The sequence below is a fragment of the Manacus vitellinus genome, unplaced genomic scaffold, assembly GCF_001715985.3.
Source record: "Manacus vitellinus isolate BGI_N305 unplaced genomic scaffold, ASM171598v3 scaffold_42_pilon, whole genome shotgun sequence".
NCBI classification, from domain to species: Eukaryota; Metazoa; Chordata; class Aves; order Passeriformes; family Pipridae; genus Manacus; species Manacus vitellinus.
In genome coordinates, this window is record NW_021940553.1 from 368,028 (window position 1) to 380,967 (window position 12,940).

Here is a 12,940-nt window from a genome sequence, read left to right on the forward strand (position 1 = left end):
GCTTAATACTTATTTCATGGTGGGTCTGTATTTTCCAAGCCTCTTAAGGATGTAACTCCTGACAGGATTATGAGGCTGAGTGCATTATTGCCCGTGTTTCTATAGGTGGAAAACATGCTTTTCTGTCCTTTGCTGCAAAATGGGAGTAGAGATTGCGTTGTTTAATCTTCTAAAGACATTAACAACAACAACAACAAAACACCATGGGGAATAATTACTACTTTTCACCCAGAAATCTTTCCTAGAAAGCATATTTTTTTATACAAGCTGTGAAAGAAAAAACACAAAACAACAAAAAAAATCCTATGCCTAATTGTTCCTGCAGGGAAACAGCTCATGGTGAACCTGAAAGAGCTGTAGCTTTTCCCCCCTGGCCCAGCTCTGTGTCTGTGCTTGTCCTGGGTAAATGCAAAGCTATTGACACTACAATCTTCCTCATCTTTGGGGACTGCTGTTTGCATCTGATGTCAGAAGAGAAGCCTGTGACCTGGGTGTGTGGTGATCTATAGCTCTGCCTAGGAGATCACATCCTTGAGCTACAGTGGGGACATGGGCTTGATTATCTCCTCGGGTCATTCTTCCTTTTTGCCACCATCACCCTCTGTAATCTGGGACTAATACTTTGCAGTTCTTGGCCTGATGGCCCTTCCTCAGAGCCCTCGTACCTTTTGGAGTCACTTATTTTAGTCTTCTGAAAGAGCTGGTGGACTAAGAGGAGATTTCTATTTAGCAGAGGGTGGGGACACCCCCAAAGAATCAATTACTATGTCACCTGCTGAGTTTGTCATCACGCCCACCAGCACAGTTAACACCTCGGTGATGACTCCTTCTTCCACTGGATTTAAAAAGGCATTCTGGCACTGCCCCCCACATCACATCCCTTTGCCACAGCTGTCCTTGTGCAGAGGCTCAGGGCAGGGCTGGAAGGTGACCTGGAAGGTGTAGGTGAAAGGTTGGTTGGAAGGGTTGGCTGGACAAATTGTTAGAGGAGAATGTTGAATGCACACCTAAAAGTGGAAGAAGGGGGTGGTTTTGGTGACTTTTCTCAGCTGTGTATCATGGTGTTAGTGTTTGTATGTCCTGGGCTAGTAGGAAACAAGTCTGTCCCCCTGCTTGAAGAGTCTTGGTGAGGTCAGCAGCAATGATGAAAGCAGGAACACCTCAAGGGGAAGGAAAATTGCCTTGTGCGTGGTATTCTGCAGGTAGTTTGTAAATGAAAATTGAAATACCTGTGAATATACTTCTTTTTAAACAAAGATGAATAGCAGCTCTACAAAGAACTCTAAGGAATGAGGGCTTCTGCCTTTCTCAACATTCCCAGCAGTAGTGAAAGAAGCCAATGGCATTCCAATGGAATGGAACCCTTTGTAAGAAATACAGTTCAGTTTTCAGAAGTAAAAAATGGTGTTTGACAGGAAATTGGGGCAGGAACAAATGCCCTTCAAGCTGGGCTTTTGAAAACAAAACCTGCATGTGTTGGTCTGTGCTGCTTTCTTGCCATGTGTTTGCTTTTTGCAAGTAAAGGAACCCAAACTCGTGATACAGTTAAATGAAAAATGGCAGCTTTTGGATTTTTTTTTCCCTTTTATTCAAAAAACCCCCACCCAATGTTCGATGTCATGTCTTTAAATTTCAAAAGTATTTCAGACCAACTCAAATATTGGTTACTACCTCAATGCTGGAATCACAGGCTGATCAGTGTGGTCCTGTCCTCAGGCTGCTGGAAGCACAGCTCCAGGATCAGAGAAGGAAGCACGAGGAGGAGATGGAAGGTCTGAGAAACCAGCTGGATGCAATGCAAGAAGAGCTGCAGAAACAGCAGCAGGCCTCCCTGCAGACCCTGCAGCTCTCTCCAGAGGTCCAGGTGGAGTTGGGACTTCAGCAAGAAATTACACGTCTCACCAATGAAAACCTGGTAAGAGGTTGTGCTGAAAGCACAGGAAGAGGGGAAAGAAACAGGTTGAGAGAAAGGAGATAGGAAACATGACGGGGAGGGGAGGGCAGGGCACAGGGATCTCTTCCACTCCTGCAGAACCATCAGCATGTCCCTGGTGCATTTGGGAACACTGGTGCCTGACCTCAAGCTGATGTTCTATTGCTGTATGACTTTTGTGACTACATAGGTACTTTTATTTTTTTAAAGATTTTTTTTAAGCCCGTCTACTTTGTGGCCCTGCCTACCAAATTATATCACTGGGGGTGCCTCTACTCTGTCATTACACACAAAGACCACACAGTCCTTTCATCTTTCTTGCGTTTTCTGGAAGTGTGGAGGGGCAGTTGCCACTCCAAAAAGTTGGCCTGCCTGATCATTAATTTTCCCTTTCTCACCTTCTATATCTACGTGCAAGGTCTGGAGGGAGTGTTGGCACCTCCTGAGTTCAGGTGAGGGCTTCTTGCCTTTGCCAAAAACCCCAGTATCTAAATGGTGTTTGAACTGTTTAATCGTGATTAACAGCCAGGATTAAACACTGTGGGTGGTGAGTATTACTTGCTGTAGAAAGCAGGTGCCCAGCATTCACAGTCTTTGTGGTGTAGGTAAGGGTCTTTCTGAGCAGTCCAGAAACAACACAGCTCTTCTTCTACCAACACACTCCCACCATGCTACGGTGATTCTTAGACCAGACTTCAGCCTTAAATTCATCCCAGATGAGCTGTTCTTGGGCTTAATGTTGGGGGTAGTTTTTAAAAAATGCATCTTACTTTTTTCAGGATCTGAAAGAATTGGTAGAAAAGTTGGAAAAGAATGAAAAGAAGCTGAAGAAACAGCTGAAGATTTACATGAAGAAGGTCCAAGATTTTGAAGGTGACTTTGCTGTTGGAAGGCACTGGGATGGGGGAATTGTATTTGTAATTTGGTTCTTTGACCAGCCTTGGAGAGCTGCAAGGTTGTTTTTTTTTTTCTCTTTTTCTTTCTATGAAAGTAAGATTTTGCTCATTCTGGTACTGAACTAGCAGCAGGCACTGAGCTGACACTGACCTTGTACTGAGGTTTGGAGGGTGTTTAGAGACCTTTTTGCTTTCGTTGCATTCAATGCAGTGATCCAGGCAGAGGTACAGAGAGGAGACTAGTGGCTATCAGGCAAATGCTCTGATCTGTCAATTTTGAGGAGAGATTGCAACCCTTTAGGAATGAAAATATGTATTTATATTCTGCTTGATGAGAAAACACCTCAAATGTGACATCTGTGTTGTGCAGAAAGAGCTTCCCGTTCTCTGGAGAAGGCGTGATTAATCAGAGGGCCCCATTCTCATGAGCTAATTCCTGGAAATGAGGCGTTAAGTGAAATTAAGCTGAATAACTGGAGGGTTTCCATGGCTCACCCAGCTGGTCTCTGTCAGGGTGATTTGCATGCTGTTTGCTGCAGTATTTGCATGCTGGTCTCTTCTGCTTTATTAAACTTGAGCGGTGCCACCATGGCTCTGCAGCTTTGCAGACAGACAGGAGATGTGATGCTTAGGGATTTATCATTGCCTGCCTATTTTTTTACCCCCTCTCTGCAAAAACCATACACTAAAGAGCTTCCCATAGGATTACCACCTTCTAGCCTGTGGTCTCTTGGAAAATAAAAATGGCTTCATTTTTTCCTCTCGTAAGTTCGACTTTTGCACTTTTTCTTTCATTCAGAGTCTGAAAACTCTGACTGGTAATTCAAGGCCTGGTTGTTTATATTTTTTTATAGGTCTGTCAAAGCTGATGGCATTATTGGGAATTTATTATATAACTCTTTGACTTGGTGTCTGCACTTAGGCCGTTGCAGGACGTGAATAGTTCTTGATTTCCAGGTACCACCATTCATGCTCTTCTCTCCTCACAGCATCCCAAACCACGCTGCCAGCAGACAGGAGGCCACACGACAGTAACATGCAAGTTGCTGTCCAGAGGAAGGAGAAAGATTTTCAGGGCATGTTGGAGTATTACAAAGAAGATGAGCCACTCCTCATCCGAAACCTCATTACAGGTGAGGAATTTCCTCTGCTCCTCTGCCTGACTCGTGCTTCTCTCGCCTGGGAGCGTTTGTGAACTTGTGAGATCAAGGTAGACAAATAGATCATCTCAAATTAATCCCTTCTGGGGCTGCATGTTTGTGGTGATGGCAATTGGGGTAGGTAAAGTAGCTGCACTAAGCAGGTAGACCAGCATGGGTGTAATCCTTAGGGATAGCAAAAAATTGGAAATGCAAAACAAGGCTGCAGTTTTTAGAGCAGGCAGTAAGTTGCTGATGTAGTAATAGATGGGGAGGGGGTAGCAGAAGGATAGACCCTGGGGATTTGGAACAGAAGTGGAACAAAGGCAGTTTGGTTTATGAGGTAATAACAGATAACAGATAATGAACCCGTGAGCTCTTCTCTGCTGCACAGACTGATCAGAATTGCTGCAGCATCCCCCTGTTCTGTGCTGTTTGAGAAGCCTTGTGAGGATCCAAAAAGTGTTCAAAGAGAAGTGCTACTCATTGCTGTGGTCTTTGAACTTCCCCTAATCAGACAGGCTTGTTCTGTAGAGGCTACAAGTGCCTTCAGCTACCATTAGGATTCCGTATCTTGATGGAAGGAGATTTACTATGTCATCAGTTCAGAAGAGGGGGGGTTATAAACTGTGGCAGGTACACCTGAAAGCTTCAGGGGGCTTTTCTGAGGTGATCTGTGTCCTGCTGGGGTAGGCTTTTATGTGGTGAAGAAGCTCTAACCCTACCTGTGCATCCATCAGGTGTAGTGGGATGCTGTCACACACCTCAGTGCAGACAGTGCTGCCCTCCCAAGCCCCAGTGCTGTGGCTCCTCAGCAGGTCCATCTGTCCTGCAGCTGGACCTCTGGTTCTGTGTCCATGCTGCAGAGAGGGATGCAAGTTGCAGAGCCAAAATATCATTTTCCCCAGGGCTGGGGAAAGAAGGGTTTGCCTGGGTGCGTCTCCAGGTCTGGTGTTCTCTGCTTTACTTGTTAGTTGGTAAAATTTTAAGTTTGTTTTTTGTGGGGTTTGTTTGCTTGTTTGTTTGGTTGGTTTTTTAATTGTCAAATCTTCTAGATCTCAAGCCCCAGGCAGTGTCTGCTACTGTTCCCTGCCTTCCTGCCTACATCCTCTTCATGTGCCTCAGACATGCGGATTACATCAATGATGACCAGAAGGTGCACTCCTTGCTTACCTCCACCATCAATGGCATTAAGAAAGTGCTGAAGGCAGGTGTCCCTTTGCTCTTGTCTTGGGGTTGGTAAATGGTAATAACCATGCTGTAAAATGGTAATAACCATGTCCAAGTCTGTGATATTCAGCTCTTACGGCGATTTGCAAGCCAAATCACTCTTAGATCTTCCCTTTTTAGAACAACAAGGAGAATTATGATCTAAGCAATAGAACTGTTTGCATTTATGGATTCTTTTTTAAAAAAAAGTTTGTAGGGAGGAAGTGGCTAATACTGCCCATCTGCAGAGAGAAAGCTGCCTGATTCTAGGTGGAGAAACTCAAAATTGCCTTGTCTTGCTATGCCAACATCCCCCAAGGAAGGGGAGGGGGGATCTCACAGGTTTTAATATCGTTTCTCCAGAAACACCACGATGACTTTGAGATGACGTCGTTTTGGCTGGCGAACGTGTGTCGCCTCCTGCACTGCCTGAAGCAGTACAGTGGAGACGAGGTAAGAAACCATCACTGGCCTGGAGTGTGCTGGGATTCCTCCAGGGAGGCTCCTTGAATCTCCTGGGTGCAGTGGCTTCCCTCTAACCCCCCCTGGGGTGATCTCTGACTTCCCTCCTTTGTTAATCTAGTTATAACATGAGGCAGCTCCTGGAATTTTAAAATCCCAGAATGTTTTGGGTTGGAAGGGACCTAAAACCCCATCTTGTTCCAAACCCTCCTGCCATGGGCAGGGACACCTTCCACTAGACCAGGTTGCTCCAAGCCCTGTCCAACCTGGACTTCAACACTTCCAGGGATCCAGAGGCAGCCACAGCTTCTCTGGACAACCTGTGCCAGGGCCTCACCACCCTCACAGCCAAGAATTCCTTCCCACTATCCCATCTAACCCTGCCCTGTGGCAGTGGGAGGCCATTCCGCCTTGTCTTGTCACTAACAGATAATCATGACATGAGATTTCAGAAGAAAATTCTGTCATTTCTTCCCATCTTAGTAATATTTCCTAAGTTGAAGTAAGTTCTGTTATAGCTGATCCCCTCCAACAAAATGAGATTATCACAGTCCTTCCATGACAATGCATGCTGCCATCCTTGTAGCTATCTATTCTGCATATTGTATTTTTTAACAGAGCCAAAGACTGGGGTTTTTTGTTTAGTCTTGATTTTTCTTAGATATGTTCAGCATTCAAACTCTAAGAATAAATAAAAAACAATTTCAGGCAATGTAATTAACTATTTAGGTAATTCAAAAGATAATGATTTGTGTGTAAAACCACAGTCCTGGACTTGGAATATTTAAAATTAAAATTTAATTTAAAAAGGAAAATAACTTAGAGAATAGTTACTAGGAGTTAGGCTCCCATTTGCCCTCTTCTGTCTGGATAATAATATTACATTTAAAGAAAATCTTCCCCAGAAAACCATCAGGATAAAAAGAAACCAGCCCAAACTTAAATTTCACATTCTTGCCATGATTTACTGTGTTCAATGAATCAGCTGTTTGCAAATTCCATCGATAACTGGGTGCAAAAAAAAGAGAGGAAAAACAATTCTGAGCAGTTTCAAAAATACTGTTCTCTTTAGTTTGAATTCAACCTATTTTTAAGAAAAGACTTAAAAGAAAATCCCAAACTATGTGCAGTCTTTTCATGTGAAGAGCGTGCTCTGTGATCAGTCAGGAAAATGGGGAAATTTTGACATCAACTCAAATAGCCACATGTTGTATTTTTGCATTTTGCTCATCAGCAACCAACGAAAACAGTTGCACAGTTCTCACTTTGACACCAAATAAGACCATATGAACGGGCAATTAAAGCATCTGTGTTAATTGCAAAATTACTGTTTATCACATTTGCTTCTGCCTCTAAAACTGGTATTAATGTTCGAGCCCAGACCTCAGGGCTTACGGCATCCGCACACAGCATCAGAGATCAGCTGCTTCTTCAGCAAAAGGCAGGCAACAAATTTGGCTATTTGGAGAGATTGATAAACCTCAGATCAGTTTGAATGTTGTCAAAGCACACAGCACGCGGTTATAACTTTTTCTTCAATTTTCTAAAATCTTAATTTCTAAATACTTGGGTTTCCCATGAACAACTGCAGTTCAAAAAAGGGATAAGCACATAGCTAAGAAGTAATTTCTCTAGGACTGAGATGTCATTTTCTAGTTTCTGTGTGTTGCAATTAAAGCTAAAATGAAAAACTGATAGTCCAATGATTTTCTTCAAAAAGTAGTCCTCTAGTAATAATTTATGAACAAATGCCTGAGTAAATCAAAGGTGATTTATGAGTCTCGAGCTTTTCTATGATAGAGTAAAAAATGTACTTTGGGTATATTGTACTCCGAGGATGTGAGGGTTTTTTTTTTAACGCAGTGATTTTGATGGACTGTGAATGGGTGGAATAACGAAGCTGGGTGTTTTGCTCTCCTCCTGCTCAGGGTTTCATGACACAAAACACACTGAAGCAGAACGAGCACTGTCTGAAGAACTTTGACCTGACCGAGTACCGCCAGGTGCTGAGCCACCTCTCCATCCAGATCTACCAGCAGCTCATTAACATAGCACAGGGCATCCTCCAGCCCATGACCGGTGAGTTCACAGCCTCTAGGAGGGTGTTTCCTGTCTGAGATTGTCCGCTCTGACTGTTTTCCAGACCTCTGCACAGTGCTAACATGACCTGGGAGAGTTTTTATTTTCCCCTGTGATAGAAACCAATAAGGATGAGGGGGGGTTTTTTTGCACCTTGATTGAAGGTATCCCTTTCCTTTCTGTTGGGGAGGTAGTGACAGAGGTGAGGTGGTGCTGGTGGGTTCCCCTCCACACCAGGTTCATGGTTAACCTCTTCATGGGTGGAAATGTGCAGAGGAGAAAACTGGGAAGAGGAAAAAGACTATAAAGACCTTGTTTTGCAAGGATGAGAAGAGTTACCTCCTTGGCCAAGTCCCTGAACTGAGGAGTACCCCATCCCTGGAAGTGTTCAAGGCCAGGTTGGACGGGGCTTGGAGCAACCTGGTCTAGTGGAAGGTGTCCTTGTTCATGGCATAATGTGCTAGGATTCCGTGATATTTTTGTACTTTTTAACTGTTTCATATTATCAGAGCAAACCATCAATTCATGGATCTGCCCTGCTCTCAGACCTCGCAGCACCCACCACTTGCATCACTGAGACTGATACGTTTGTTACAGCTCACAGAGGAATCTGTTCTTCCCTCTAGTGACTAATAAGTAGGTGGATACAGGCTTTTTTAGCTCATTTCCCCCCTTTTTTCAGTGTCTGCGGTGTTGGAAAATGAGAGTATCCAAGGGCTTTCTGGTGTCCAGCCAATGGGCTACAGGAAATACATCTCCAACTCACCAGAAGCCGACACGTCCTACAGCCTGGACAACATGATCCGCCAGCTGAACACATTCCACAGCATCATGTGTGACCAGGGTCTGGACCCAGAGATCGTCCAGCAGGTGTTCAAGCAGATCTTCTACATGATCAATGCGGTCACCCTGAACAACCTCCTGCTGAGGAAGGATGTCTGCTCGTGGAGCACGGGCATGCAGCTGAGGTGGGGCTGGGGCTTGGGGCAGGGATGGGCCTGCTTGAGGAAGTTCTGTAAATTAAGTGCACTTCTCAGAGGAAATGATTTAAATCTTCCTTTTGCTACCCGCTCCCCTTTCCGCATTGGAGCTTTGTGTGCTCCCCTTGAACTGGGGGGTGGGAATAGTAAAAGCTTTTATGGAGATATTTTCAAAGGTACCTGGGTGCCCTGCAGGATTTTGTTAGCTTTTAAAAGCTGGTTAAAAGCTTCATTTTAATTGACTGTTGAAACTTGGAGGAATCTGAATGCACCTCCCTTGTGCTCTTCAGCTGTTACATGGCTCATCTATTTGTAAGGTACGCAGAGTATAAATTTTTCTCTGAGTTGTTGAGTATTAAGCGTTGTTCTGGTAGTCTCTTGCCGTGTGTATCACAACTATGCATCACAAAAAGCCACATATACCAGCACTGCAACATATCTTGAGCCTCATGGAGGATTTTTGAGCTGCTACGCCTTCTCTCTGAGCTTGCATGTTGTCTCGGTTGCTTACTCAGGTTTAACATAAGCCAGCTGGAGGAATGGCTGCATGGGAAGAATCTGCAGCAGAGTGGAGCAGCACAAACTTTGGTGCCCTTGATTCAGGCAGCACAGCTTCTGCAGCTGAAGAAGAAAACCTCGGAGGATGCCGAGGCCATCTGTTCCCTGTGCACATCACTCACGACCCAGCAGGTAGGCAGCAGGGCAGAGGTTTACACCACAGGGTATGGATGATTAAAGGAGTGGGAAAGGGGGGTCCCCTGGTGCCAGTTCTTCACTGTCCAGCCTCAGTCTGCCATTCCCTCAGCGGGGGCAATCTGTCCTTTTCAGGAGTGACTCCTCTCAGAGGTGGTCACTGTGGTGGCTCCTCTCTTACAGTGCCACAGATGGCACTGGAGCTCCAGAAGTGTGCTGAAATGAAACCCACCCCTGAGGAGTTCAAGGTGTAAGTCAGACTCTTGGGATTTTAACCCACCTGTTGTCTTCTGCCAGGTCTAACCTGGCTAGGTCTGCAGGATGCCCACCAAGGATTCCTATTTGGAGCAGGAGGTTGAGAAGTGCCCACCTAGGCTGGATGGATCTGACCTTAAACTTTGAGACTCCATCCCAGGAGGATATAAACTCATGTTTTTTGCTGCTGGATTGCCTGGTCTAAATTTGATAGTGACTTAAGAAGTGAGAGGTGTGAGCTGATCTCCAGTGATTCTTGGAGAGCCTTTCTAATGTACCTCCATCTCTCTGTCTTGAACAAGTGTTTTTGAGAGAAGCTGAAGGGTAGTAGGGGAGGAGCAGGAGTAAGGGAACATCAAGAGAAGCATTGTAGAGGTGACATCTGAAGTCACCCATAACACCATGTACCAACTAAGTGGCATCCCTGTACAAACCTGTTGTCCAAGTCTATTCCCAGTTTACAAGCATTGCAATAAGAAGTGACTTTGAGAGGTCCATTGCAATAACTTACAGGAGGCAAAGGAAAACACCAGGACAAGATTAGTGCTGCTTCTGCTTCTCATTTGTGTCACAGGAGACGACTTATGGCGTTATGACAAACTGTTAGTGATGCTTTGCATTCTGGAAAGGTTTGGCTTCTTATGACTCTCTGTAATCCTATTTTTTTTTTTCAACAGATCGTAAAGATACTTAATCTCTACACTCCTGTGAATGAGTTTGAAGAACGTGTGACAGTAGCTTTCATACGAAACATACAGGTAAATTTAAATGGCTGTAAACTGGAGGGCACAAATGGCATCTGTGTAATTCCAGTGACATCTGTATTAAATCATTGCTAACTCGGGCATTTTGTAATAGGCATGTTGCTGCATGTTGTCCTGAGTTCAGGACACACCTACAACACTCAGCTGCAGGGTTAACCAGGCTGTTAATCACAAAATGAAATAAGCGCCCAAATTCCCAACTCAGGTAGTTCAGCTGTTTAGTAAGAACACAAGGTTGCAGGAGTCAGCAAAGCATTGGGGAAATGGAGCTCCTTCTAAGACACGAGGTAGAAATTTGGAACTAAAGGAAAAATAAAACACTTTTTAATGCTCAGAAGGAGGAGGCAGGAAAAAGAAATGTGTTCAGCTACCCACAGAATACGTTTCTGTCGCTGAGCAGCTGAATCAAAGAGAGACTGCTGGTATTGTGCAGTGCTCGTTTTTCTGTGCAAGGGGGTCATGTTGCTTTTAGGTTCCTGTATCTTGCTTTGTGCTCATCTGGAAAACATAGCCAAGTTCTCCTGAAGCAGTGTTTTCTACAGTCTGTGTAGAAGTTCCTTGCTCAGAGGAAAGCTGCTGCAATAGAGAACAAAGTCGTTCTCACTTTTCTGCACTGTCTATAAAATTATGTACATTCTCACCACAGAGGCAAAGAAAAGGCAACAAGGGATGCTAAATTTGTTTTCTTCTCCCACACCTCATAGATGCACTTGCAGGAACGGAATGACCCTCCACAGCTGCTGTTAGACTTCAAGCACGTGTTCCCAGTTTCGTTCCCGTTCAACCCATCCTCCATCACCATGGACTCTATTCATCTCCCTGCTTCTCTCAACTTGGATTTTCTCAATAAAGTCTGAAGAAAGTAGAATTAAGCTCACCTCTCATGCCCAGAGACCTCCAGCAATGAAAGAAAAAATCATTAAAGGAATTTAAGGAGCTCTTTAAATATGGACCAAACAGGCTTGTGGAAGAACCAGTGCACAGTAATATACGGATGTTGAAATGTAGAGTAAAAAGAGGGACTGGTCCATATGTTTTTGGTTGTTTTGTTTGTTTTGGTTTTTTTTTTTTTTGTAATTTGTGGCTCAGAAATAAGGATACTTGAAAAGTAGATTTATTTTTTACTGCTTGATTTGATGTTGACATAGTTCAAAACCCATAATCATCTCCAAACGCCACTAACAAAAAGGAACAGGAAGTGGGAGACAGCAACGGCCTGGGATGCTGCTTGTTTCCACTGATGTGGAATTTGTCACAAATTCTATGTTTGAGAAATGCTGTTGTTCCTCCTAACTACATCCAGTGCTTCTGCTTCATGGGAATTTAAATAAATTGGCAGCGTGGACTTTCCTCCATTACCAAATTTACATCAGCAAAGGTTTTGTCGTAGCGAGATAACCATGATACAAGAAACTGCCTTAAGCCTTCTGCTTGTAGAATAGCATCATCCTGATCCCTATTGTTGGCTTTCCCTGTGCTCCTAAGTGTCAAAAGCTTTCATCCAGTGGCTCTCAAGGTTCTTGGACCTCTTACACGGCGTGTATCATAATCTCATGCATAGATCATGCTAAGGCAGCCCAGTTTAATTACAGGGTCTCCAGCACTAATTAGTTCCGTGTGTAAGTCCTAGCTGTAGCTGTCCGTGGAAAAACTCTGTGTTCATGCCAGTAGCCCCCCCAAAATGCTACCAGTTGTGCATATACAGGGCTTAGAGAAATGAAGAGAATACTTAAAAAAAAAGAAAAAGGTTTAAAAAAAAAAGAAGTGAAATGTTCTAACACAAAAAAAGTTGTCAGATGGTGTGTTGGTAATGTGAGCCATTTCTTTAAGAATGAACACGAACTCTTTGTCTACAACGACAATATAATAACTGCAATCAGTGCAACCTCTGTTAGGATTTTTTTTACTAAATTTATTAGCTTCAGTTTAGAAACAAACCAACCTTCTGGCCTCACCACACTGATGTTGGAGAGCACCAGCTGCTCACAAAGACAGTCACTGTTTTTTCTTGGTACTTCTACAACACATTCAGTTTTCAGTGGCTGCCGAGCAGGGAAAGAGGTGGGTTCCCATGGTTGAGTGGTGCTGCTCAGAGTGGTGATGCTCCTGCCACAGCACAGTGTGCCAAATTGCAACCAGTATGTTTGGCGACCAGCATTCTGCCCTTTCCACTTCCACAAGGATCTTGTCTAAATAGATCTTAACCTACCTGCTTTTGTGGTCCTGGCTTCTTTTGTGGCCCGCAATTTCACGATGGTTAAAAAGCTTTCAAAGAAAAACCCAATCTCTCCATCTGACTACTTTTATTTGGTGTAAATCGTATCCAAACACTGCTACACTGTCCGCTCAGAGGTTTAAAGAAGAATGTGAAGTGTCTTGAAGGTACACTAACTCCTGTCTGCTGCAATTAACCCTTTTAGGCTAAAAGTGTGTTTTGATTTAAACATCATGTATATAATCTATGTATATACAAACTGTAATAGTCCTGTATGTACTAGATAGCTGTATATAGTACACTTCTAAAGGAAAG

At 43.9% G+C, this 12,940-nt stretch overlaps 1 protein-coding gene across 1 annotated transcript in view; it reads left to right on the forward strand.

The window, feature by feature from the left end:
• The window catches only part of MYO5B (myosin VB), a 143,398-nt gene extending 130,458 nt beyond the window's left edge, over positions 1-12,940 (forward strand). Inside the window, exons 31-40 of the mRNA XM_029962143.1 lie at positions 1,717-1,915; positions 2,713-2,806; positions 3,819-3,962; positions 5,024-5,175; positions 5,541-5,630; positions 7,568-7,718; positions 8,401-8,686; positions 9,214-9,388; positions 10,324-10,404; positions 11,115-12,940. Coding sequence (XP_029818003.1) covers positions 1,717-1,915; positions 2,713-2,806; positions 3,819-3,962; positions 5,024-5,175; positions 5,541-5,630; positions 7,568-7,718; positions 8,401-8,686; positions 9,214-9,388; positions 10,324-10,404; positions 11,115-11,267 — 1,525 coding nt within the window. The 3' untranslated portion in view covers positions 11,268-12,940. The remainder of the gene's footprint in view (positions 1-1,716; positions 1,916-2,712; positions 2,807-3,818; positions 3,963-5,023; positions 5,176-5,540; positions 5,631-7,567; positions 7,719-8,400; positions 8,687-9,213; positions 9,389-10,323; positions 10,405-11,114) is intronic.